Source organism: Choloepus didactylus, chromosome 7 (genome assembly GCF_015220235.1).
Source record: "Choloepus didactylus isolate mChoDid1 chromosome 7, mChoDid1.pri, whole genome shotgun sequence".
NCBI lineage: Eukaryota > Metazoa > Chordata > Mammalia > Pilosa > Megalonychidae > Choloepus > Choloepus didactylus.
Genome location: NC_051313.1, coordinates 39,096,491 through 39,123,761, shown reverse-complemented (window position 1 = coordinate 39,123,761; position 27,271 = coordinate 39,096,491). Strand labels below are relative to the sequence as shown.

Genomic DNA, 27,271 nt, shown 5'->3' with positions numbered 1-27,271 from the left:
TTAGGTTCTAAAGAATTGGGGTAGCTGGTGGTGGATACCTGAAACTATCAAACTACAACCGAGAACCCATGAATCTCGAAGACAGTTGTATAAAAATGTAGCTTATGAGGGGTGACAATGGGATTGGGAAAGCCATAAGGAGCACACTCCACTTTGCCTAGTTTATGGATGGATGAGTAGAAAAATAGGGGAAGGAAACAAACAGACAAAGGTACCCAGTGTTCTTTTTTACTTCAATTGCTCTTTTTCACTCTAATTATTATTCTTGTTATTTTTGTGTGTGTGCTAATGAAGGTGTCAGGGATTGATTTAGGTGATGAATGTACAACTATGTAATGGTCCTGTAAACAATCGAAAGTACGATTTGTTTTGTATGACTGCGTGGTATGTGAATATATCTCAATAAAATGATGATTAAAAAAAAAAAAGACTTCATCACACTGAAAGGTCATATGACTTTCTATAATTAATGCTAAAAATTTATTTAATTTAACATTCTTTTCCTGGTTTTGAATTGAGAAGAAGTATGTTCCTCTCAAATCAATGGCCATCACCATACTAAAAAAGAAAAAGGAGGCATGGTTATTAAAGACAGGATCAAGACAAGGCCAACTTTCAAATGAGACTGGAAATTTAAAACAATGCAATAAGATATGAAAAACTGAGAAGGGTAAGTATTACAAAGGGCTAGATGGAATTATTATTTGAACAGCTATTACCTGGAAATCCAAGGTCAAGTGAAGAGCTATTAGAATCAGTGATATGGTTTATGGTGATTTGGAGCTATATGTACCCCAGAAAAAAAGAGGCTCTTAAAGTTAATCCATCTCTATGGGTGTGGAACCACTGTAGGCAGAACGTTTTGATACGGCTACTTCAATTAAGGTGTGACCCACTTCAGTCAGATGGGTCTTAATTGTCTTACTATTGTCCCTTATGAGAGAATATAAATTCGGACAAAGAGAAAAAGCCAAGGAAGGAAGAAGGTGAAAGCAACTAAACCTAGAAGAGGAGAGAGAGTCCAGTAGATGTTGCCATGTGCCTTGCCATGTGGCAGGGGAACCAAGGACTACCAAGCAGCAGGTCTTCAGGAAGAAAGCATTGCCTTGATGATGCCCTGATTTGGACATTTTCAAGGCCTCAAACTGTAAGCTTGTAAGCTGGTAAATTCTCCTTGTTTAAGCCAAAAAAAAAAAAAAAAAAAGGAATAGGTAGGATTTAGAAGTCCAAGAAGGTAGAAGAGGCAGCAGGAATGTAGAGAAGTGAGACTGTCAGACGTGTTCAAGTGACACAGTGAATAAACCAGTGCAGATGGGCCAGGTGGGATTAGGGCTGGGACCAAAGCTGGCCTAATGCAGTTTGTAACCACATTTTATTTGGCTTGCATAAGGGTCAGCTCACGCGGTGTTCTAAATTTATGTTAGGTGCCAACATCTCCACACGAAAGTCCAGATATCTGCCTTCTCTTTAGAATAAAAGGGGACCAGGGTGGGGATAAATTTGGCAACATTGGGAGCTCTATATGGCAATAATTAGCTGAAGCTGAGTAGTAACTGCTCCTTTTTGTGCACACTTTCCCTCTCTAGCAAGTCTACTCCTTAATATTATTTGCCTGAGTTCTGTAGATATTTGAGTTTTCGAGCTCTGAGTCAGGGATCAGTAGGTAATAAAGACACAAAAATAAATTGGTGACAGATTATCGCATCTTTGAATACCATGCTAGGAAGTGGCCAGCTGTTGAATAAGGGACTGATGAGATCAAAGCCATATTTTAGGAGGATTGTTCTGGATCTCTGTGAGAATATACAAGTTAGGGAGACTACTTACCAGTTTTGAAAGGGAGGAGAGAGATAAGATGACACTTGGGTTAGCCAAGTGGCCTTTAAAATAGGAATGGGAAATGTTACATTGTAGATATGTTACCACAATAAATTTTTTTTTTTTTTTAAAAGGAAGAACAAAATGGAAGTCTCTTAAGGAGATGTTAGCTAGAAATGCCATTACTGCCACAGGGAACCATCTAGGCCATGGAGCTTGCTAGGAAATTTGCTTGCAGACTTCCAGAATTCAGGGCCATGTTTGTGCAGGGAACAATGAGTCCAACTGAAACAACTGTGTTATGATATCTTGGTGATTTCAGAGAAAGCAGTGGGAGTATGGGCATCCTTATTCTTCTTGTGAGCACAGATCGTTGAGAAGATGGAAATGCTAGGTAAGGGGCAGAGGTGGGGGCAATCTCTGAAACTCAGGGGCCCTGGGAGCCAGGCTGGCATTGGACAGTAGTTGCAAACACCTACCTGGTCACATGGCTTTTTAAAAGCATGGTCAGGGGCATCATGGAAAGGTCAACAAAACAGTCTTGCTGGCTGTTACAGCTCACAGGTTGTTGGTCTGTAGTAACCATTCCAGGTAGACTGTAAATTAAGGGAAAAGGTCTTTTTAAAAAACAAAAAGGCTTAAATTAATATCAATTATCAATATCAATTAATATTAATATCAATTAATAATAAATTCTTCACTGTGTGCCAGGGACTGTTCTAAGCTCTTTACACAGATGTTGAAGTCTGACACCCCTTTGAAGTAGGTAATATTGCTGTCCCCATTTTGCAGACAAAGAAACTGAGGCCCAAGAGGTTAAGAATTTGCCTAAGGAACAAGGCTGCTGAGGGTGGAACCAGGACTTGTACCTGAGCAGCCTGAGCTTCCCGAAGCTTCTGTCTTAACCACTGTGTTACACCGTATCTTCATCTGTAAAGAAACTGTGTCTTTATCTATATTAATGCCACACAAATAGGCAAATCCACAGGTAGAGAACCTTATGGTTTTATCCTGGAAGCACCAGGATAGTCTGTTTCAAGGGTGTCAGTTTGGTTCAGGGCCTCTCAGAAGAGACAAAACTCCAGAATCGACCCTTAAGACCTGCCTCTCCGGGAGTTGGAAGATATGCATGACTTTGGTTTGGAGTTGGGAGAACAAGGTCGTGTGGTGTGTTCAAAGTCTCTTTTCTTTCTCTAGTTGTTGGTTCAGTGTTAGTTTGCAACTTGTGTGCTGGTAACTCTTTATTACAAAACAAAACTCTTATTTCTTATACAAGCTAAATCACGTCAGATGTTCTTCATATCAGTTCTCATGAAAAATAACCACAGAACCAATTTTATTAGTATTTTGACTCTGGAGTGGGGTGAGAGTCCATCGCATTGTAGAAACAAAGACATTTGTACAGAGCCTCAAACCTTGGTAAGTTTTCCCTATGATAGTTAATGTGGTTTCTTTCTCTTTTGGTCTGTAGATGAAACATGTGAATGAAAGATTTCAAAACGAAAAAAATAAGGAGGTGGTTTTGATGTGCATTGGCATCACTTCGGGAGCTGGACGCCTGCTCTTTGGCCGAATTGCAGATTATGTGCCTGGTGTGAAGAAGGTTTACCTACAGGTACTTTCTTAGGACTTGTTCCCCGGCAAAATTATACTTCTAGTTCATCGGATGTACATAGTTGCTTAAGTCTTCTGTAAAAATGGGAAATATTATCTGGAGCATGATTTCTTCTACAGGCAGTTTTTCAAGGGCAAAATCAGTTTTGAGTTTTGTGTTTTAAACATGCAAAACTGACGATCACACAGTAGTCTTCTTTGTTTTGTCATGGAATGCCCCCAACCAAAATGTTTTTTGCTCATTGCTTTTTTCTAAGGAAATGTTTTATTTTGGGCCTGGTTCTCATGGTCATGTGAAAATCCTGTGCCTTGCAATATCTTGTGAAATCCGAGTGTGTGGGTGTGTCTTTTGAGCTTCTTTATTGCAAATTGCTTCCTGGGTATTGCAGGGTGTACCCTAAACAAATGCTTATTCCAAGATCATTACTGACATTCATTCAGCAAATATTTAGGTGACTCCTTCATGCAAGACACTGTGCTAAGTGCTGCAGATTTAAATGGAACATGGTCTGGGCCCTGGGTTATAGCTCATGGTCTCACGGGGAGACAGTTGCAGCTCAGTGGGGTGATGGGCATGCTAGATGGGTGCCATGGAGATGGAGGCGCATCTGAACCCTAGGCATGGTCTGCACAGGCCTCGCGGGCAGGCTGAATGGTAAGAGGCGAGTAGTAGTAAGGAGATAAGGAAGACAGAGGAGGGCAAGCCATGCAGAGGAGGCCACGTGGGCAACGATGTGGCGGTTTGACCCAGCATGTATGTCTGGGACTGTAAGTGATGTTTGAATGGAATAAAGGGAAACAGTATATGGGTTGGCTTGAGGGATAAGCAGGAGCCAGGTTGTGAAGGACTTTTGTGAGCACCAAAGAGGATGAACTGTATCTTGAAACCTAACCAGGAGCCATTCAAGGATTTTAAACAAGGAAGTGATGTGGGCTGAATTGTGTTTTATAAAGATCAACTGTGGGGGGTGGAATGGAGTGGAAGAAGGGGCAAGAGTAGAGGCAGACCATCATAGAAGGCCACAGGTTGTATGATTCCATTTATATGAAATGCCCAGAATAGACGAATATATAGAGGCAGAAAGTAGATTCATAGTTGTCAGGGGCTGGGAGAAGGGAGGACTGGAGAGGGACTGCAACTGGGTACAGGGTTTCTTTTTGGAATAATGAAAATGTTTAAAAACTAGTGGTGATGGTGGTGACTATGCTAAAACTCACTGAATTGTATACTTTAAATGGATAAGTTTTATGGTATATGAATTATACCTCAATAAATCTGTTATTTAAAAATGAGTGTGGAGGCAGAGGGACTAGTTGGAGACTGCTGAAGTTGTCTACACAGGAAGAACCAAGGATGAGATCTCATCTCATCTTTATCCCGATGCTTTGAGGAAGTTACTGTCATGAATTCCATTTATATATGTGACCCTGAGGAGCAGAGAGGTCACGTCTTTCTGTGCTTGTGTTTAGGTCCAGGCTGGCAGCTGCAGGAAGGAGTCTGGTCACACAGCTGGAAGGTGGTGTAGACTGCGGGCAGAGCGCCCTTTTTAAAAATGAACTGTTTTGTGATCACTCCCCCCTTCATCAACACTTGGCTGTGGATTCCCTTGCTCCTCTAATCTCCTGTTCTCAAGTGACAAGGGAGCCCTCCAGTGGACAATCATTGCATTACAGGCTTTCTGTTTCCCTTCATTCAGGAACTTCTGAGCATTGCTGTGTCCTAAGCACCAGCCTAAATCCTGGTGAGATGCTACAAACAAGGCAGACCTGGTCCCTGAATTCTTGAAACCAAGACTCAAGGCGGGGAAAAGCTAAGCATGTTTGGGAACTTAGGAAGGCAGGGAATGTGGCCTGGGAAGAGGGTGGAGAGCTAGGGAGGGGCCAGAATAAGCTGGGCCTTGGGAGCCAAGAAGGAGTGCAGTGGGTCTTTGTTGCAGAGTGACATGGTCTAACTTTACCTTGTAAGGTCACCGTGGATGCTCTGCGTGTGGAGGATGGATTACCGGGGGGGAAGGAAGACCGATTAGGAGATCCACACCATGGTCCAGGGCGGAGATGCCGGTGGCCGGGATGTGTTCCTAGGGTGGATGAAGTTGTAGTGGTACATTGTATACATTACCTTTTCATTCCACAACAACTTTTGAAAGTCTTTCTCCCTACAGTTGTGGTAATCAGGTCATGTGCAACTTTTCCAGGGCACATGTTAATGAAGTACTTCAAGTAATTTGCCAGAGAAAGTAGAGGCTCCCCTAACCTGTCCCGTGTTTGGTCTGTGGTTATACAGTGGGGAGTTAAAAGTCAGGTGTGGGTCAGATGCTTCTTTTTGGTTGAGAGCTTAGCTACCACCTGGCTTCTTTTAGTCCTTGTTTTAAGTTTTTGCATCCAAATGTGGGGTAGTGTTTGTAGCACCCAGTAGCAAGTGCCAGTTGAGGGGACTGCATTTCAGAGGGGCTGGTGAGGGGGAACAGGAGGCCTTCCATGAGCCAGGCGGCCCAGGCTTGTGAACACAGCAACTCAGGAGACAACACACACACCAACCCATGCCAGGTGTGGGGCTCGCTCTGCTGTCACTCCCACTGATTCTGCTTTTTCCTGGCTTCCCGGCTCCCAGCTTTCCAAACATTCAAATGGGGTTTGATTCTTGGCTCTTTCTTTTCTGCCTGAACTGACTGCAGCTCCGCCTGTTTGTTCCTTCCTCTTCCTCCCCACCTCCTTCTCTATCTGCCCTCTGGCCCAGCTCCCAGGGGTGGGGGTGCTCCTGCTCCTTACGTTGGTGGTGTGTTTTCTCAGATAACCCAGCTCCCTGCCTTTGTCTGTTACAGCCCAAGCTCGTGGGGCTGTGACAGCTGCCTTCCCTCCCTGTCCCTGTGAGCCCAGCTCTGGAGGTGCGTGGCAGCCGGGCCCAGAACTGGCACGCATCACAGCCCTGCCCCATGCCTGCCATCTGGTCATAGTTGCTGCAGATTTGGGGGGCCGCCAAGCGCAGAGCACAGGCCTGGGAGTGAGACTCGGGTTTGCTAGCTCTGCCACCGGCTTGTCACCGCCTGGCCACAGATCATGGTGACGACACATGCAAGGCCCCTGGTGCAGAGCGGGTGACGAACCAACCCTTGCTTTTAGTGTCTTGTAATATCCTGTTAGTAGTGAAGGTGAATCTTGATTTGGAACACATCTCAAGGGATCTCCGTTGCCCTGAATTCAAGGTTTTTGCAGATTATTAAGAGTTCAGGAGTTTATATTTCATGCTTTTGCTTAAGAGTTCTGAATTTTAATCTGCCATCCAGATCCTGGATTCCAAATTTTTAGCCTAACAATTCTAAGTGTTGAGTGCAATCCATCGCTCCTGCCAGAGGAGAGGACTGAACTGCATTATGTAGAATAATAATGGGAAAAGAAAATCCTTGCAATGGTGCCAGGAGTGTGGACTTTTTTGCGAGAAGAAAGCCCATGCTCTGGTTTCTTCTTACCATCTCTCTTAGCCTTCCAGGCCTGTCTTTTTAGTCACCTCTAAATTATTACAGATTTACTTGCGTCTTTAAAATGTAACAGTTTCAGAAGGGCAAGAGTGTTTCAAAGGCTTGAAAGTTATAACTTTATAATGAAAGAATTGGAAACTTTGGGTTTAGATCATTTTTCCGTTGCGTTTTCTTTCTCTGTGACATGGACTATTGAAGTGTGGACATCTCGTCCAATCTATGTAAAGCAGACAAACCCAAACAACATACGGATGTGCACACAGAAAAGTTCTGGAAGGATGCCAACCAAATTAAGTGGTTATTCCTGGGAGGAGAGTGGGCATGGATTGAGGGGGAAAGGAGGTCGAAGGAAGACTTTTGTGTATTACTGCATCAATTTCTCTAAGGTTGGAGTTGTTTAAAAAACACATTCATGCCTCTCTGTCTTCTCTGCATGGGAGCAGCTCTCCTGTGCAGCCTCTCGCCCCCTGAAAATGTACACCTGCACCAAGTTCGTCTCCTCCCCCTCCGTGGCCACCTCTCTGTGAACCGACCATTGTCTGTAGTGTTGCAGCAGTGACCTGAAGCAGACGCATCCCCTGACCTCACTTATCCCCTGTCGCAGCCTCCAAACCAGCACCATCCCAAGGGACGTAGTGGACACAGCAGCAAAGTTCGTTGGGGCCGGGGCCGCCACCGTGGGAAGGCTGGCTCTGGGGCTGGGCTTGGGACTGTGGTTGGGAGCCTCATCATTGGTCATGCCAGGGGCCCTTCTCTGAAGCAACAGCTCTTTTCCTGTGCTTTCTGGGCTTTGCCCTCTCGGAGGCCATGGGGCTCCTTGGCCTGACGGTGGCCTTTCTCGTCCTCTTGGCCATGTGAAGGAGCCGTCTCCGCCTCCCATAATTCTTTCTCCCACGTCTCGTCTGTCCCCTGTGCTCCCTTTCCTATAGCTCCCAGGCAGCCTGGGGAAAGTCGTTGGCTCAGGGTTGACAGAGGGAAGATAAATAGTCTATTAATAAGGTGTGGGTTTTTTTTTTAAATAAAAAAGAATATATTCATGAGTTACTTTTGTCATTTAGAAAAATTAATGACTCTCATATCCACCTTCCTGTGTGAGTATCTTCTAGTTCAGGTGGAGTAAACTGATCAGTGTTGCCCCTCCCCCTTTTCTTTTCATTCCATTTGCCTCAACATCCCTTCCGGGCATTTTATATTTTCCTAAAGATACTTTGGGATGAGGGTACATGCTTTACCAAATGTAAGCTATTTCCAAAATAGTATCTGAATAGTTAACAATTCCCCACCTTGTTTTCACTGATATATGCCAGTTGTCAGGCCTGAATAAGGAATCAGAGGCCCCTCTGGCTCTGGCCTTGGCAGGGGGTGTGAATATGTCCAGTGCTGTTTCCTCCACCAGCTGTGGAAGAGAGTTAACAGGCTCCCGCGAAGCCCTTCCGAAGTGTCGTGGCCTGAGTGTGCCCCGAGAAGCCAGCCTCCGGCCACCTGGCCTGAACACGTCCCCGAGTCTGTGACGGGACTCAGAACTCAGCTGCCGACTGCTTTCTGCCCTTGGAGCCGAGCCTGAGGCCCTGAAAGCCGGAGAACTTTATACTGAAACTTTATACTGAAAAAATGTTTAGGAGTGACCCTAGAATTTAACTGTGGCCAATTTTGTGTCTGTCTGTGCAAACGCCTGCTGCTCGTTCTTTGCCAGGTGCAGCTCATTTTTCCTCTTGAGCTATACTTAGATTTCTAAGCAAAAGTTAAACTGACATTTCTCCAGGAAAGTTCTTTGTAGTAGAAATGGGGGAGGTAATAACAAAAAAAAAATTTTTGTTCCTAGGTACATAAACTTCCTCAAGGGGTATCATCCTTCTTGAGCTTGTGATATTATGACAGAAAATATTTCCGTGGACAGTTCTAAGAAAACAAAAGCAGTAGAGCTATCTAAACCATCACTGCCTTGTTAAGTGTCAGTGCCAGAGCCTGGAGGAAAATTAGGAGCCTCTGAATCCCTTATTCAAATCTAACCAGAGTTGCTGTGTTTGAGAAAACAAACATGATTGTATATAATAATACTAAATTTGTTCATTTTCAAACTGAGCCTCAGTATCTACCTGTGCCAGTTTGAATGTATTATGTCCCCCAAAACGCCATTATCTTTGATGTAATGTTGTGTGGGCAGATGTATCAGTGTTGATTAGATTGTAATTCTTTGAGTGTTTCCATGGAGATGCACCCCACCCAGCTGTGGGTGATGACTTTGGTTGAATAATTTCCATGAAGGTGTTGCCCCACCCATTCAGAGTGGGTCTGAATTAAACTACTGGAGCACTATATAAGCTCAGACAGAAGGAGCAAGCTGCTACAGCTAAGAGGGACACTTTGAAGAAAGCACAGGAGCTGCAGAAGAGAGACAGTTTGAAGACAACCATTGAAAGCAGACTTTGGCTCCGGAGAAGCTAAGAGAGGACAGATGCCCCAAGAGCAACTGAGAGTGACATTTTGAAGAGGAGCTGCAGCCTAGAGAGGAACATCCTGGGAGAAGGCCATTTTGAAACCACAACTCCAGAGCAGACACCAGCCACCTGCCTTCCTAGCTAACAGAGGTTTTCCAGATGCCATTGGCCATCCTCCAGTGAAGGTACCCAGTTGTTGATGTGTTACCCTGGACACTTTATGGCCTTAAGACTGTAACTGTGTAACCAAATAAACCCCCTTTTATAAAAGCCAATCCATTCCTGGTGTTTTGCATTCCGGCAGCACTAGCAAACTAGAACACTACCGATCAACATTTGTCTTGGGAAGTGATGAGGAAGCACTGAACCTCCTATATGAAGTTTATAGGCTTTGGCACGTGCTCCTTGTTTCTCAGGTGTCCCTGCAGGGAAGGAACAGGTGTGTTCTCACCAGCTGAGCCTGCTCATCTCCTCAGGTAGCTACATTTTGGGTGATATCTACTGGGAAAGAGAATTATTTCTCTCTACTGTTGCTATAAATAAGGTAGTAGCAGCTAGTTATTTTCTGAGAAATGATAAAGAATACATGTATAAATTTCTATAAATTCAAACAAATTTTATTTTCAGATAAAAACAAAATGAATAAATCTTTGCCAAATAATTGAAAAAGAATGAGAATATAAATTAATACAATTCTAATTGAGAAAGGGGAACTTGCAGGTAGGTAAAGTATTAGGAAATAAAATATATACATTATATATATAGTCATAAATGTAAAACTCTTTTAAGTGAATGATTTCTTACAACATTGACTGAAGACAAAAATTTGAGGGAGACAAAAAATGGATAGAGAAATGAGGAAAATCGCTTACCAAAAGTAAAGTACCTTGTCTCGCGTTATGTGAGTTGTTCCAAGAAAGCATTCGTTCACTGAGCCAAATTTACTCTGTACTAAGTGCTGTGCTAGGCTTTCAAAATTCACTAAGGGTAAAATTCCACAGAGTTGGTTTTTCTTAAGTTGGAAGAAATTTGTACTGAACAAAATAGGAAAAGAATATGAAGCACATTAAAAGAACAAAAAAAAGCTATTTCTGAAACTAGCCTCGTATACTTGGAAATTTTTGGCCTGTGAGCCTTACCAATCGAATACCTTGAATCTTCATTTTTATTCTAGATTCTCTGGAATTTGTAATTATAGATATATTTCTAAGATTTAAGTGACTTTCCATGTTATCCCCCTTTATGTTTGTAGGTAAACTAAAAATGTATCTCTAAGAAAATTACAGTTGGTCTGGTTAGTTTTTCTGGAAATAACTCCTTAAAACCTCATCTACTTGTTCATTTCCAGCTGCTTTGTACATTTTGATTTATATTTGGATCTCTTTTTATCTTAATAGATGGAGGGAATAAAGTTTCAGGGGGTCTTTTTACTTGCCCAGGGCCACAGAAGAGCTAGAACCTGTGTCTAACCCTCTGATCCCTAATTCTTTCCGCTCAACCACACTGCAAGCTCCAATAATTACCCCCTGCCAAGAAACGTGCTTGTACTTTCATGGAAGTTGGGTTGGAGAAAAAGATGTTCAGCTAGAAAATAGGAAATCAGGAGAATGGGGAGATTTTGTTCTTTAGAAATGCTAGCATAAAATACCTGGCTTACTTTTCAAATAGCCAACTCAGAGTCTTAAAATAGTCATATTTATACTGTAAGGCTATAGTCTATTAATGAAGATGAAAAATTTATTCAGCTATTATGGCATATTGGTGTCAAGAGGCAACCTAACCTGGGGCTTGAAAGGTTTTTCAAAGCACGTTTCCTGCTGTGGTGTCAGGTAGGCCACCTGTGTTCAAGTTACCTGGGGAGCTTGTGGAAATGCCCGTTCCTGGGCCCCACCCTGCCCCAGTCTGCTTCTCCAGGAGCTTAGGTCATCCTGATGCTCGTGAAGGCTGCGAGTGGCTGTCCTGAGGCACACTGCCAAGTTTGGTATTCCAAGGGGGTGTCTAGTGGGTCCTAGGAAAAACAAGACAGATGAGGAGGGTTATCAGGATGGCTGCCTTATCGGGTCTCTTCCTTCTTAGGAGCCCACTGTCCTTGCCCTGGGCACCCCCTAGGAATAGTTCCAAACACTTCATGTAATCACTCTCTTCAAGTAAAATGCAGATAACGTTAGTACCCACCTGTTACAGTTTGCTAAAGCTGCCATTATGCAAAATACCAGAAATGGATTGGCTTTTATAAAGGGGATTTATTAGGTTACAAAGTTATAGTTTTAAGGCTATAAAAGTCTCCAAACTAAGGCATCATCAACAGTATATCTTTACTGAAGAAAAGTTGATGGCATCCCGAACACCTGTGTCAGCTGGGAAGGCAGGTAGCTGGTGTCTGCTGTTCCTTTGCTCCCAGGTTGCATTGCTTTCAGTTTCTGATTCCAGTGGCTTTATCCTTAAGCATCTTTGGGTTCTCACTTAGCTTCTCTGGGGCACTCTGGACTTCATCTCTTATGTTAGCATCTCCAAACATCTGGGTCTGTGTCGGCTCTGAGATCTCTTAAGGACTCCAGTAAACTAATTACGACCCACCTTGAATGGGTGAAGTCACATCTCCATGGAAATAATCTAATCAAAAGGTCCCACCCACAATTGGGTGGGTTACATCTCCATGGAAACAACCTAATCAAAAGATCCCACCCACAATAAGTCTGCACCCACAAGAATGGATTAAAAGAACATAGTTTTTCCTGTGATATACAACAGTTTCATACTGGCACATTCCCACCTCATAAAGTTATAAAGCCTCTCTCAAGTGCTTAGAACATGCCTGGCACTTAGTAAAGACTAAATAAATAATAATTGCTACTATATGCAATATAATGTGCTATTATTTTGAAAACCCAATGCTTTTTAAAAAAACTTTATTATGATAAAATATATATAACATAAAATTAGCCATTTTAACCATTTTTAAGTGTACAACTCAGTGGCATTAATTACAGTCACTGTTTTGTGCAACCATCACCCACTATCTATTTCCAAAACTTTTTCGTCACCCCAAAGAGAACTCTATACCCACTAAGCAGCAATTCACCATTCCCCTTTTCCCTAGCCCTGGTAACCTGTAATCTACTTTCTGTCTCTATGAATTTGCCTATTCTAGATAGCTCGTATAACTGGAATCATACAATATTTGTCCTTTTGTGTCTGGCTTCTTTTACTCAGTGTTATGTTTTCAAGGTGTTTTCATTTGTGTTGTAGCATGTACCAGAAATTCATTCCTTTTTATGGTTGAATAATATTCCATTGGAAAACCTTGCTTTTAAAAACATTTATTTCTTCTGCCAACTAGCAATGTGTCCAGATTTAATTAGTTCTTTGCCTTAAAAAAAGCTATTTTTTTTGTACCCTTCTTTTTTGTACCCACCATACTTTGAATATACAACTATGACAGCATCTAGAACTCTTCATTTACACTTATTTCTTTACATATTCCTCTCCCCACCACTTAGTGGCAGGAACCAGGTCTTATTCATTGTTGAACTCTTTAGCACATAGCTCAGTGTTTGAGGCAATGAAAAAGTTTTGGTAAATGGATGGTGGTGAAGACAGCAAAACGTTGTAAATATAATTAATGCCACTGAAATGTACAAAATGGTAAATTTTATGTTATATGTATGTTACCACAATAATTTTATATGCAATTTATTAAAAAAAATCAAATGTTTGATGAATGAATTTGAGCTAGAGTCCAAAGAAATATTTATTGAGCACCAACTAGGTGCAAGATCCTCAAGCCTCACACTATCTCATCCAAAGATGAGTTGGTACAGACTCTGCCCTCAAAGAATTTACAGGCTAGAAGGGAAGAAAAGTAGAGAAATAGTTACTTTCTTCCTTGTGCCTCAGTGGAAACATTGAGAAATGCCAGGAGAACTGCTGGGGAGAAGATTATGGCAATTGGTTATGTCTGTAAAACCAAGGCAAACACTAAACCATCATCTACTTTGAAGTCCTCGTCATGTTGAGCAGTAGTTGTGACCTTCACTTTACGAGAGCAGAGTTGACCTTGCGGTGTCTGTCCCAGGTGCTCTCCTTCCTCTTCATCAGTCTGATGTCCATGATGATCCCCCTGTGCAGTGTCTTTGGAGCCCTCATCGCCGTCTGTCTCATCATGGGTCTCTTCGATGGATGCTTCATTTCCATCATGGCCCCCATTGCCTTTGAGTTAGTGGGTCCCCAGGACGTCTCCCAAGCCATTGGATTTCTGCTCGGGTTCATGTCTATCCCCATGACCGTGGGCCCACCTGTTGCAGGTAAGTGCCACAGTTCTCCAGTGAATATATTCATTCAAAGTATTTTCCACTTGAGTTTCTGAGTCTCACTTACATGCAAATCATATCGTAATTTATTGATCACTGGGTCTTTTGCTTTTGTGTGTGCCTTATCTATAACATGTTTAATAAGACCAGCTGTAGATGGCAAAAAAGTTTGCTGGAAAGTTCCTTTTATCCTTACCAGCATCTAAAGCAACAGAACAAGTAACAGTAAGCTTCTGAGCTTTAAATTGTCACAATTCCTATATTTCACTCAGTATGTACTTTGGGGAGATGGGAAAATGGTTTCTTTTTTAAAAGATGAAGATTCTGAAAGTTTCTAAATAGGTATGCTTTGTGTAAGCGATTATATCCCCCTGAGAAATAGTTGGTGAAAAAACATTTAGTTGGATCTATATATGTTGTACCTTAGATTTCTTCTAAATGATAGTATAAAAGATATGTATTACTTGGGTGCCACTGTGAATTAGAATCATAATAAGGTTCAGTAAAACTTAAATGTATGTACTGTCACCTGGATCTAGTGTATGAGGGACTCAGTGAAAGTTCAAATCCATTCATTCCCATGTCCAGGACCACACTTATCTAGCAACTTCTCAGACTGGGAACCTAGTCACGAATCAGGCAAGCAGTCACCACTGAGCCCACCATATACATTCCATTGAGTTTGTTCTACAAGTGACAGGCCCCCTATAGAAGAACCTTCCGTTCCTTTCCCTCTCCCCTGGGCAATATGCCATTCACTCTTATTTTTATGAACTCTACAAGCTTATAGGTTTCCAAATCTGCAGCAGATTATAAACAGCATTTTAGGAGGAATGGTGTTTGCTCTCAGAAGTGACTAATAGTAGACCAAGAATAAGGGAGCTTACAGGAAACTTCCAAAGCAACTGGCGGCAGAAAGCTGCCAGCTCGCCAGGAGGGCATCACAATATTACAGCAAAATATAATAATTACTATTCACAAGTGTGAAAGGCTCAGTTGCATATGGAATATTCTGATTACATATATACTTATATATAGAATATATATGGAATATTCTGCCATTCTGTTAGGTGACAAAGGTATCTCATAGTGGTCTTAATTTTCATTCTCCTGTTGACTCCTGATGTTAAGCAACTTTTTATGTGCTTAATATATTTTTGAAACATCTCTCAGTTTTGAAGGGTCTCCAAGTCTTTTCCCCATTTAAAAAATTGTGTTTGCCTTTTAATTTGTTACTTATTGAGTTCCTTATGTCTTCTGGGGATGCACTAGATTTTGAGGGAGAAAATTATTTTTTCATGGAATGATGTAGTGCCCTGTTAAAAATAAGAGCAAAATGGCATCACTGAAAACTTAGAGCAAGCAGAGAATACAGAAAGGCCACACCTTAGTTGGAAGGCTAAGTTAGTTCCAGTGTAAACACTCTCATACTAGACCAACACCTAAAAGCTTATAAACAAAGGATCATACTGCTCCGTATTTAATTCAACTGCCTGTCAAGATAAAATTTAACACCCTTAAAAAGTAAAATGCAACACTAAGACACTAGAAAACATAAGATTCATGCTATCATCAAATCAGAGATTACTGTGTGATGAACAAGAAAGTATAACCCATGAGCAGCATAAAAATCAATGGAAACAGACCCAGAAATTAAAGCTATAATATAAACTGCCCAAGAGGACTTTAAAATTGCTACCATAAATATAAATAGGCTGAAGGATTTTTTAAAAAATAATAATCGTAATGAGAAAAGATCAGTGAATTTGAAGATATTAACATAAAAACTTTCCAAACCAAAGCATAGAAAGAAATAAAAGACTGAAATAAAAATAAATTAAGCATCAATGATATATGGCTTATTATTGGGTACTCTAATTTAAGTGTAATATGATTACTAGAAAAAGAGGAGGATAAAGTTGAAAAATAAATGCTGAAATAAAAACCAAATGTTTTCTAAATTTAATAAAAACTATAAACTCACAGATTTAGGTTGCTCAAAAGATCCTAAACAAGATAAACACAAATAAAACCACATCCCGGAAAGTCATAATAAAACCTATGAAATATAATGTTACACTATTAGAATACAGGCAAATCTCAATAAATTTTAAAATATTGAAATCATACAAAGTAACTTCTCTGACCAAAATAGAATAAAGCTAGAAATGAACAATAGAAGGAAAACTGGAAAGTTCATAAAGATGTGGAAATTAAAGAGTACACTCTTTAGCAACCAGTGGTTTAAAGAAGAAATCACAAGGAGAATTATCGAGTACTTCGAAATGAATGAAAATGAAAACACAACATATCAAAACGTGTGGGATGCAGTGAAGGCAGTGCTCAGGTGGTAATTTATAGCTATGAATGCCTATATTAAAAAAGAAGATCCTAAATGAATAACCTTACTTCACATCTTAAGAAACTAAAAAAAGAAGAGCACAGTAAACCCAAAATTAGCAGAAGTAAGGAAATAATGAAGATTAGAGTGGACATAAATGAAATTAATAATAGAAAAACAGTTGAGAGAATCAACAAAAATAAATGTTGGTTCTTAGGAAAAAATCAATAAAATTGAGAAACATTTAGCTGGACTAACAATGAAAAAGGAGAAAAGATGTGGTCTTGGTTTTGCTTGAGCTGCTGTGACATATACCATGCAGTAGAAAAAATGGGAATTTATTGGCTCATGATTTTGTAGCTAGGAGAGGTCCAAAATTGAGCCACCAGCAAGGTGACGCTTTCTCCAAGAAGACTCTGCCCTTCTGGTGCTGGCTCCCAGTGATCCTTGTACTCAATTGGCTTTACAAAAAAAAAAAAAAAAAAAATTGGGAAGTCATGTATTTTAGATATATCATATATTTTCAATTTCTATCCACAATGAATATATACTTTTTTTTTTTTTTATGTATTGGACTGAACTGGACCAATACTCAGATATTTATTTAGCAAAGTCAGATATTCAGCGCAATATGTTGCCTGGGCAATTCAGATAACTGAGGTTGTACAGTATTATAAAAGTTTAAAAACATTAAGATGACTTTAGAAACCCTAAGTACTGGATTTTGTTAGAGAAATTTGAAACAAGGGGTACTGAAATAGTTTTCAGAAGCAGAGCCCAAGGATCTATTAACATACCACATGTACGTTTCATAAACAACAACAGCAACAAATAGACCCAAGAATGGTGTGCAGTGTAGACATTTGAGTTGTGTGTGAGACAGAAGTTGCAGCTTGATGGTCTGTTCACCTTCAGCAGAAGCAAGAACCTTTATACCCTGTGTCAGAATACCCCAAATGGCTTCTGAGGGGTTTTGGGGGAAACCTAAGCATTTGTCTTGCAAATACTTCTTCCCAGTAATTTCACGGTATGGAAACCCAGAGGCCCGGAACCTGTGACGAGAGTAAAGGTGTGAGATATTTCCTTCTGCATATCAGAAAAGGTTTCTATTTTAGACCCCTTTCCTAAGAAATGTCTGCTATTCTGAGAAGCTGTTTGAACGTTTATTCAGCCAGGACTGGGCCTTCAGTGAAAACCGATCTGAAAACCCCTACAAGCCACACTTCTCTCTGGGTGACCGCTTTTTTCCTTTCCAGGGTTCCTTCGGGAGAAGCTGGGCTCCTACGACGTGGCCTTCTTCCTTGCTGGAATCCCTCCACTTATTGGAGGTGCCATTCTTTGTTTTATCCCATGGATCCATAGTAAGAAGCAAGGAGAGACCAATAAAACTACTGGAGGAGAAAAGAGGGAAAAAATGTTGGAGAACCAGAACTCTCTGCTATCAAGCTCCTCTGGAATCTTCAAGAAAGAATCTGACTCTATTATTTAATGTCTTACATACCTCCACCAGACTGGACTTGCTTTCAAAAGTTAAAGCAAGTTTTCCTTTACTATGAATGGCAAATTTCTTATTTTTTTAAGATCACATCCAAAGGAATAGCACAATAATTGGGAAATGGGACCCTTATTACTACAAGAACCGTTTTCTGCCACTACATACATACCTGCTTGGTATTTTCATGAGTCTGAGGACAGTGATTCTGGTACATGAAAACGTGTCTGAAAGTCAAATTATATTTAATTGTGAGAGAGAATTTGAAGCTTTCTCATTAAAAAGCAGCGTTGGAAACTGAATGCTATTTAGCTTTTACAAATATTTTTAAATACCTCAAGCTACACTGAAAGGGTTCCAGTTTGATTAGGACTGGAAATACTGTTTGTTGTCTCACATGGAGTCTTTAGTTCTGGTTTCTGGTGCCTCTGTTCTTGGAAACTTTTTACAAATTCAAGCCTGGATCTACCTAAACCTCGTGTTAAAGTTGCTTGCCTACTGTAAAGAAGCTATGAAATTATTAAGAGATCCTGACTTGCTCCAGTGTGAAATCTTGTTCTGGTGTCAGTGGACCTTTCGTAGAGCAGATGCTAACAATGTATTCAGAATCAATATGTGAGAGGAAAAGAACCCTGCTCGTAAAGCAGAGCAGTTCAGAAATCAGGCATTTCTTCCATTTACATTTGCTTCCTTTGGATTTTCAGTGTGTTTTACTTAAGTAAGCTAGAAACACCCCCGAATTTCTGAATTTGTTTAATTGTAGAAATAAAGTAAAATAGAATGAGTGAAAGGCATTCTGGCAATTTTAACTTAGAATTTTTTTACCTTCTGGATTTGTTAGCTCTAGGACCTGATATTTAAAAAAAAAAAAAAAAAAAAAAGCATTATTGGGTATGTTATCAAATTGCAGATATAGGCACAAATAAGGGGAAAAAAAACACAATTTTATGCCTGTGATAGAAACAATTGCTTCAATTGGTTTATGAAATTAATGGGTCTTAAAAGGCTAAGAGCACTTATAAAAAAAAATAATTTCTATACTTCCAAAACTTTCTGGCAAAAATTTGCATTCGTATTTATTTATTTATCATAGTGTGCTTACCATTAATGTTCCAGTTATTATTTCTGTTTATACACAGAAAGCTATTAGAGTTCCGAGGACCTAAAATTAAACTAAAGTCACTCCATGACCCATATTCATTTACAAAAACAGGAACACTTTCCTCATCCCTTGAATTGTATTTTATTTTTAAAATTTTTATTTATGTCTTTAAAAATTAGGAATATGCATGGTATATTTGAATCTAACTGTAGATGTACATTAATCTTCCTTGAATGTAGCTGTTCACCTGGTATGACTACTGTCTTTTTCTAAAGCACCTTCAGGATCCATCTGTTTCTAAATTCTCTGTAAGAAGAGAAACTTGATCTAATAGATCACTATTTTTCAGTTCCAATCCATTCCTTGCCTCTGGCTGAGGATGGAGTTACCTGGAGAGCATATGGATATGTAGTTGTTGATTTTGAGGGTGGAAGGTAGGGGGACAGAGGGAAGTGAGGCTGTTCATTGAAAGTTGGAAAATCCAATGACTTTTCTTTTCAGTATCAGCTTTCTCATCTGCCACATTAAAAGTTCAAAGTATAAATGCTAAATCTGGAATTTATTTTTAATATGATTTTAAATAATTTTTATAGTGATGACATTTAGCAACTTACTATGCCATATACATTGTTGTAGTTTAACTACTTCCCATATTTCCATATTTCAAATTCAGGGGCTTAGGTTAGTTAATTTGTCTATGGAAGGCTCTATTGCAGAAAAAAAATCCATGTTTTGACCATGCTGTCCTTTCATGTTCTCATTTTTAAGCTTTTAGAAAATTATTTAGAAATGATAATGTAATACATTATCAAGTTCTTCATTTATTCATGCTTTGTTACATAAGACATTACTTCCTCATTATTATTGGTGCTTTTGAGAAGCTCAGCAATAACACATCACACAACCAAGATTCATCATCACGCCTGCCATTTATAAAATGTTTACTTATGTATAGTTTCAGCAAAGACTCCTACACATAAACTATAAAAATACTGATTTTATGGAATGAGTAATTTCAAAATGGAAGATTTAGTCCTAAAGACCTCTACAATTTTTTGCCTTTCAAAATTTGTCTGGTTTTAGAGAAAGAAAAAAAAACCTGAAACCCAGCGTCTTAATCTTGCTTTGTTAGTTTCCATATTAAAACAGCAAAGTGACTTAAGTATTTATAATGAAAATTAGTTCTCAGCATAATGTGTTTGCATGTAATATTACACGTTTGTAGTTGTCAGTGTAATGGAATGGACCCATAACACTGAGGAAGCACCACAAAAATGGACTCTTTTAAGGAGAGTAGTCTGCTGTAATAATTTTTTTTTAAGTATAATGATAAGCTTCTAAAGTCCATAAAAAGCTTACTTAGCAATATGTTGTTTGGTAGGAAAAGTTCTAAAAGTTTAAAATATAAAAACCAAGAAAATGAAAAATACTAACATTCATAAAGGTTTGTGTTTCTTTTGTACCAAAAATTAGTACTTCAATTTTTCTGTCAAAGTGAATCCTGTCTTATTTCTGAACAGAGTATTTCTGCTGTAACAAAGTGACCTGATGGGTCAAAGGTTAAGAAGGTTCTGGCATTTGCTGCAACAACCCTGTAAGAAGGAGAGCATCTATTCTCCAAGACATTGTAGATCAGCTGCTATTGTGATAGATGCCCGGGAATCTTCCAGAAATGTTTTGAATTTTATTGCAGTGGATATTGTTGGGGCCCATCCGTTTCGGTAATGATACACCACCCAGACTTCCCGGACTTCAAAATTTGTAAATCCCTTTGATCACAGTTGTAGAGCCCACTCCATTCCTTCTTCAAGACTTGCAGTTCCACTTCCCCAACAGTGCTTGCATGAAGCTTCAAATTCTGTTGATAAATAGAACAGGACTACACATTTCGTAATCCATCTATTGTCAGTTAAACATGTTTGCAGATGATTCCATGGGACCTGTCCAACTGTGGAAAAACTGATGCTGTCAGCTTCAACTTCCCACACTTTTAAAGTAAATGTACAGTTAGTTGTAAAGCAAACATACATTTTACCTTTGGTGGTTTTAATGCTTCTTAACTGCACTTAAGAATATTTTCATCTATACCGATATTATTTGTAAACTGTCCTATGTCCCAATGACTTTTGATGTTAAATCAATAGAAAACTGAATAGACAATGAGGTCCTAGACTGGGGGTGGACAACCAGCATGTGGGTGGTGCAATCACCCCTTTCCTAAGTACCGTTCTTCTTATTCTTCTCAGATCACCTTTATCCTCATCGCTACTTTGTCTCATTTTCCCTTTACTTCTCCCTTTCCTTCAGAAAGCTGCTGAAGAGTCTATTAACACCTTTGCATGGTTTCACTGGTTGCTTAGCTGGTTAGGGTTCCTATAGTTTCAGTGAATGGATCCCCACCTAATTTCATGCAACCTGGAGAAGAACTGCTCCCAGGCTTCAGTGTTAATGGTCTAAACTGAAATTTTTTAAAATACATGATTAAAATATTTGAGGGAAGTAGTAAGTTTCATGTAAATGGCATCTTTTGTGCTAATATTTAAAACTTTAATTTTTACTTGAAATTTTAAGGTAGAACCTTTGAGAGAAAAAATTGCCAAATTCTTAGCATAGATATTTCCGGAGAGCATACTTTTTTACTTTAATTTTGATATTCCATGAAAGGTTTGCTAAATCTGTGTCCTGGGAGCACATCATGGAGGGTGACTCGAATGTGGAGGGCCTCGTGGGTGCAGTTCCTAAGAAGCCTGCCTTAGCGTGGACGAAAGGTGATGAAGGGTTTTGGACTCAGCTCCCAGACTCCAGAACTGTAAGGAGAAATACATAAGCTAATTAGCTCCAAAATTTAAATATATACACAATTTAAACATGCATTTAAAAATCTTTAGGAAATTTCTAACACTGAAAGAGACTTCCTTGCTGCCAGTATAAACATTAATGAACAATTTTTGTATGAGAATATAAATTGTTGCTTTTTCCAATGTGTTGTCCTAAAAGGAGGAGGAAGTGAAATTTTATTACTTTCTTTTTACGTCCATATCCGTTTTTAATTTGAAAGGCAAATGGTGTCCTGGCTAATAGAAAAATGTGCCATCCATAAGAGTTTAATCAACTCTTAAAAACACAAACCTTAATAAAGTTGAATTAAAAAAAAAAAAGAAAAAAACAAAGTTTTGCCTTGTTATTAAAACTAGAACAATTTATTACTTATAATGATGGTACAGATGTGGAAATGTAGAATAAGTACACACCCATCAAAGGAAGACTTGCTGCTTTATTGACTTAATAATAATTCGTTCTACTCATATGATACTCGCCAATTTTTGTCGATGGTTTGGTATAAGAGAGAGAAAAGACTGGTTGGTGCTGAGTTTGAAAATGGTTCCAGGAGCAGAGAATAACAAGGGGGGAGGGCAACAGACAGTTCTGGGCTCACTGTAATTTTATAACCACTGCTCACTGAGATAGAAACCATGTTTATCATTTTATTTGTTGGCAGAGACTAATGTTTTGTGCTATAAATACACTATGGAGTGATAGGCTACAATTCTCAAGAATAAAGGGCCACATGGCCATAGCTGAATGTGAAAACTGCATGCAACTTAGAACCGCAGTTATTGAGCAACCATAAATGTAGACTTTATCAACTGACTCCTGAGAAAATAAAGACCTATGAAAAACTTCAATGTCACATCTTTAATTACTCAGAGAAACTTTGAAACTTGGGATATAGTGCTTTACTTAGCTTGTCTTTTATATATATATATAATTAGCAATTTTTAAATAGTGAACATGAATTATTTTGACTTTTATACATTCAAGGAAATCTCTTAAAATTCAAAATACCATCTTAAATGGGTGCCATCTTGCTTTCTACAAAAAACCCCCCAAGGTACTAATTTCTTGACAAATTATTATAAAACAATATAGAAGCCTACCTCATTTCTGAAACAAAATTTCAATATTTTTATTAGTAGGAAAGGCATTGGGAATGAAATGTAACTTTCCTAGGTACTTGATGATGACTGTCCACCTACCTCAGCTTTTGGTGCCCTCTGAAAGCCTGATTGATAAATCCCTACATCAGCAGAGGAGAGCTAATGGTGGTGATGGGGTTAAAAGGCAAGGGAGAACAACTTGTTAAGGTGGTCAACATATCAGTAAAATTTTTAAGTGCTTCATTCTGATAAACAGATATGAAAGGATCAAAAGAATAACAAGTAATATGGCCTTTGGATAAACGGATATAAAGGAATCAAAGGAATAACAACTAATGTGGCCTTTGTATAATCTGAAAAAGAAAAGAATGAAGAAATGTATAAACTTTATAAAATAATGAACACTTCCTAAAATAGTTCATTAGTGGCTTTTGGCATTACACTGGCAGCTCAACAATGAGGTCTCGTTTTTATTCCTATGTTTTTCCTTTGGCAGGAGGATTGGTGATCTCTGATCATGTAGTTGTGCCTTAGCTTTACAACTTGTACCTTAAACTACTGCAAGGGGCACCCCATTCTCAGTGGAACAGGGACCGTGGCAATGAATTTTTATCTCCCTGCAGTTTTTGAAAATGCTGTCATTGAGTGTGGTGATAGTGTAGGGGTTAACCCACAAATTCCCAGTCTAAAGATGTTTCTTTGCCTTTCAATATGAATGCTGTAAGAAGAGTATTTTGGAATTCAATGTCACTAGAATATCACTTGTGTTAGTGACAGGAACTATTGGTGTAAAATGAAATTTAGAATCAAATTACATCTATGATACCATTTTGGAGTCTCTGATCTATGCCTTTTATTCTTTACCAGATAATATTTTTCACAAGCAGTGTAAGTTTGTTACTAGAAGAGTAAATTTGTTGAAATTTAAATGTGCATAAATACTGTGATTTTCCCTAAATTCGATCTTATGGAGTATGTTCTAATATGCCAGAAAGTAATGGGTCAAAGTGTCTTTCATAAAGCACTCCATTTGGCAGTCCCTAAGGGCTTCTTATTAATAGTGCTGTGTTTGACCCACAGCTGTGAACAGACTATGTAGTCAGTGCCTTTTTTTTTTCCTTACCAAAGAAAGATTAGATCAGGATTGGTGCTAACGTGTTCCTTTCAAAATTATTTTTTTCTTTTGAAGTGTATATAACACAATAGGAAACGTGGATCCAGCAATATCCTGCATGTTGCACTTTGTGTGCACATCTGAAAAAAAAAAAATCCTCACCTATAAAGTGATTGTTGAATTCAAGTATCTACTTAAAGGTATGTAATGTTTGTGTTAACATATAAACATAGAAGGTTTTGAAATTCACAGGAACAATATCACCAAAAAAAAAACTTCGTGAAGATAGCACCCAAGGTAATAATTTTAAAGAAAAAGTTCCTTGTCAATGTTTCTAGCACAAAGTTACCTATTCAGAGGTATCCTGTAACTCTGAGGTATCGTGTAAAAATTTTTATATATTAATGTATACTATGGTTTTCTATTGAGCTTATTGAAGTAGATATTTGAAGCTATTTAGCTACTTTTCAGGCTAAAATATGCGTTTGGGGAGTCACCATCAAGCTTAAAATTTCGATAATGTGCTACTTGCTCAGTTGCTTCATGACTTAAAAAAAATCACACTGAAAGTATCATTGTTCATCTTTCAGATTTAATGTAAAGACTTACATTAGTTAATACTGCACCTGGGTCAGTGTCAGCAAGTCTCAGATCTGCGGCTTATCCAGGGATCTCCGCGTCCTGGTGTGGCTGTGTGACACCCTCCTAAAACCCCCCCTAAAATTATAAGTGGGTTATTACAATGTCCTAATGCTGCCTGAAAGTGGGATTCAGATAAAGTGGGACCACAGGTTTTTATTTAATTCTGCTGTCTCTTACACACTCTGTCTTAGCTGTTTAATGAGGATTTTATAAATATGAATTAGGAAAGTGATACACATTATTATTTTCTGAATTGGAAAGACCAGGCATTCAAATCTAATCTAGTTATCTAATCTGGTAACTCCTTTCTACTACTAACATGAATTGTAGGTAGAAGGGAGAATGGAGGCTTCTTAATCAGAAGTTATAGTAGAATGAAATTTATACAACCCTTTAGTAATAACTTCAGATGTAACTGTTAATATATTGTGGTTTGAGAAATGGGAGATTGTAAAAGCATTGCACAATGATTGATAAATTTGCATTTTGTCCATTTGCTTTCCTACCAGTTTACTTTAGCCTGAAAGCTATAGCTAAAACAAATTGAACCCTGCAGTATTATTAAGGGAGCTCGGATATTTTAAGCATCTCCTGGTATAATATGATATTTTTATGTCAATATACTTTATTTTAATGTTTATCTGAAAATTAATTTTTAAATTATTTTATTTACTCAAAGTTAGAAAAGCATATTCTATGTTAGATGTCAGAACCAAATGATTCAAGTGCACGCTGCACACCGTGGTGCAGATGTCCCTTCTCACTCCCTATCCAGGATGCCATTTTGGGTATTAATAGTTGTTTAAATATAGATCACTGTGCTAAATGATTATGCTGGATTTGATCCTTATGCAGTATTTTGGTACTTGCTTTATTTTTTTCTTTTACATACCCATGTTTCCTTTTCAAAGATTGTAATTTGTAATTGGTTTTTTTACACTGTGCAATTTAATATAGATAACCAAAACCTTTTTAATGAAAAAAAGCTTTGTAATCATTTGGGGATAAGATAATTTTACTTGGAACAATGTGATATTCTTTGTATATACAATAAAATTTTTTTAGCAAATTCCTGTAAGACTTTGAGAATGTAAAATTTCTCGTGAAAAAGGAAAAATTACTGAAATGAAGGAAACTGTCTGTGTGGAATAAAAGAGAAGCAAGCTGTGTGCTTTTAAGCTGCTTGTATGTATCACAAATGTGTTTGGATATTGTTATTTCTCCAGGACAGGGAACAGGGAAAGAAATAATCCAAAAGCATTGGGTAGTCCAGAAACTATTTCTTTTTGACACACTCTCTTGTTTTTGTTTTTGTTTTTTTTGTAGTTGATTTACATAATTGTCTGTTTTACTTACATGTATTAAACTTAATAAATTCAGTTGGTACTCAATGAGCTCATAGTGATGAACAGTTTCAGAGGATGTCAAAACCCAGGCTGAAATTTTGAAAAAACACCCCCTATTGTAGATTACCCACTTGGAAAAAAAACTGACTCTGCAGTCAGAGGATGTTTATTATTTGATTAATACTAACTATTATTATTTATGTCTAATGGTCCTAAAGAGATTTTATACATTAAACTTAAGAATGTATAAAATTGATATATCAATTAATATATATCAGTTAATATATTGAGAGAGATATATCAATTAATCCAGTAAGTATTTGTATGCCTGCATGTAAGTGCTAGAATGTGCAGGCTATTGAAGGGCTATTAGAGGGCCTTTGAAGGAATGAGGGAGACGCTGGATATGATCACTTGCTACTGATCCTAAGCAGGATACAATTTACTCTCTTGAAAAACATATATTTTTTTTTAGAAAAAACTGGAAGCATTCTAATTTATTCAGAAAACCTAATTTGAAAGGCATCATTCTGATAAAATAATTATTACAGTATCAGCTTCTTAAGATTGAAAGTTCTCTCTTCTCATAGTCTCCTCATATAAGAACCTAAAACCTTTTTTTAATTCATTTTACTGAGATATATTCACATATCATGGAGTCATACAGAACAAAGCGTACATTCGATTGTTCACAGTGCCTTACATAGTTGTACATTCATCACCAAAATCAATCCCTGACACCTTCATTACCACACACACAAAAATAACAAGAATAATAATTAAAGTGAAAAAGAGCAATTAAAGTAAAAAAGAACACTAGGTGCCTTTGTTTGTTTGTTTCCTTCCCCCATTTTTCTACTCATCCATCCATAAACTAGACAAAGTTTATGGATGGATGAGTAGACAAAGTTTATGGGATTGGGAAAGTCCATATGGCTTTCCCAATCCCATTGTCACCCCTCATAAGCTACATTTTTATACAATCGTCGACCCTAAAACCGTTTAAATTCAGGAATTCTTTTTTTTTTTTTAAATCCTTAATTCATCATCATCAGTGTTGTGAACTCTTTCAGTGACAGGAAGCTCACCAGCTCACATGGAGGTCCTGCCCACCGCCGACATCACCCCATCCAATTCTACTACCTCCTACTTGTCCTTGTCACCGTCCTCTGTGGACCACCCTGGTCACTTCCCATCAGTTACTCCAGCCACTGGCTGAGGGTCCAAGGTTCAGTATTCGTGTGGAGCAACTTTACTTCCTCTCATACTTCACAGCAGCACTTGGAACTTTGTCATCTCTGGAAATGGCTGGATCTTTGAAATCTTAAATACCAGTGCCCATTTCTCCTATCACACTTTCCCATCCCTTTGTTTCCCTCTTCCTCATTTCCATTATACCTGCTTTTCAAATTTGAGGTCATCCTTCCATTGGCTTCTCCATTTTCTCCCAATCTCTATTCTCTATCACTCTATCAACTCTATTCAGTCTTTACTTCGTTACTAAAGAAAATCCCAGCTTTAACCCTGGGATCTGAAAAACCCCAATCAGCTCACTGAGCATTTGACTCAAAAGTTGCATCGACAGCTTTTCTTTTCCAAATTAAACACCTCCAGACTCTTCAGCCGTCTCTCTTTTATAT

At 38.7% G+C, this 27,271-nt stretch overlaps 1 protein-coding gene and 1 pseudogene across 2 annotated transcripts in view; both read left to right on the top strand.

The window, feature by feature from the left end:
• The window catches only part of SLC16A10 (solute carrier family 16 member 10), a 167,131-nt gene extending 145,374 nt beyond the window's left edge, over nt 1-21,757 (top strand). The window contains exons 4-6 of one of the 2 annotated variants that reach the window (XM_037842583.1): nt 3,290-3,433; nt 13,422-13,650; nt 17,254-21,757. In XM_037842583.1, coding sequence (XP_037698511.1) covers nt 3,290-3,433; nt 13,422-13,650; nt 17,254-17,486 — 606 coding nt within the window. In that variant the 3' untranslated portion in view covers nt 17,487-21,757. The remainder of the gene's footprint in view (nt 1-3,289; nt 3,434-13,421; nt 13,651-17,253) is intronic. The other variant, XM_037842584.1, reaches the window with a different exon arrangement.
• LOC119539588 lies at nt 4,054-7,766 on the top strand (annotated as a pseudogene).
• Nucleotides 21,758-27,271: the final 5,514 nt, after the last annotated feature.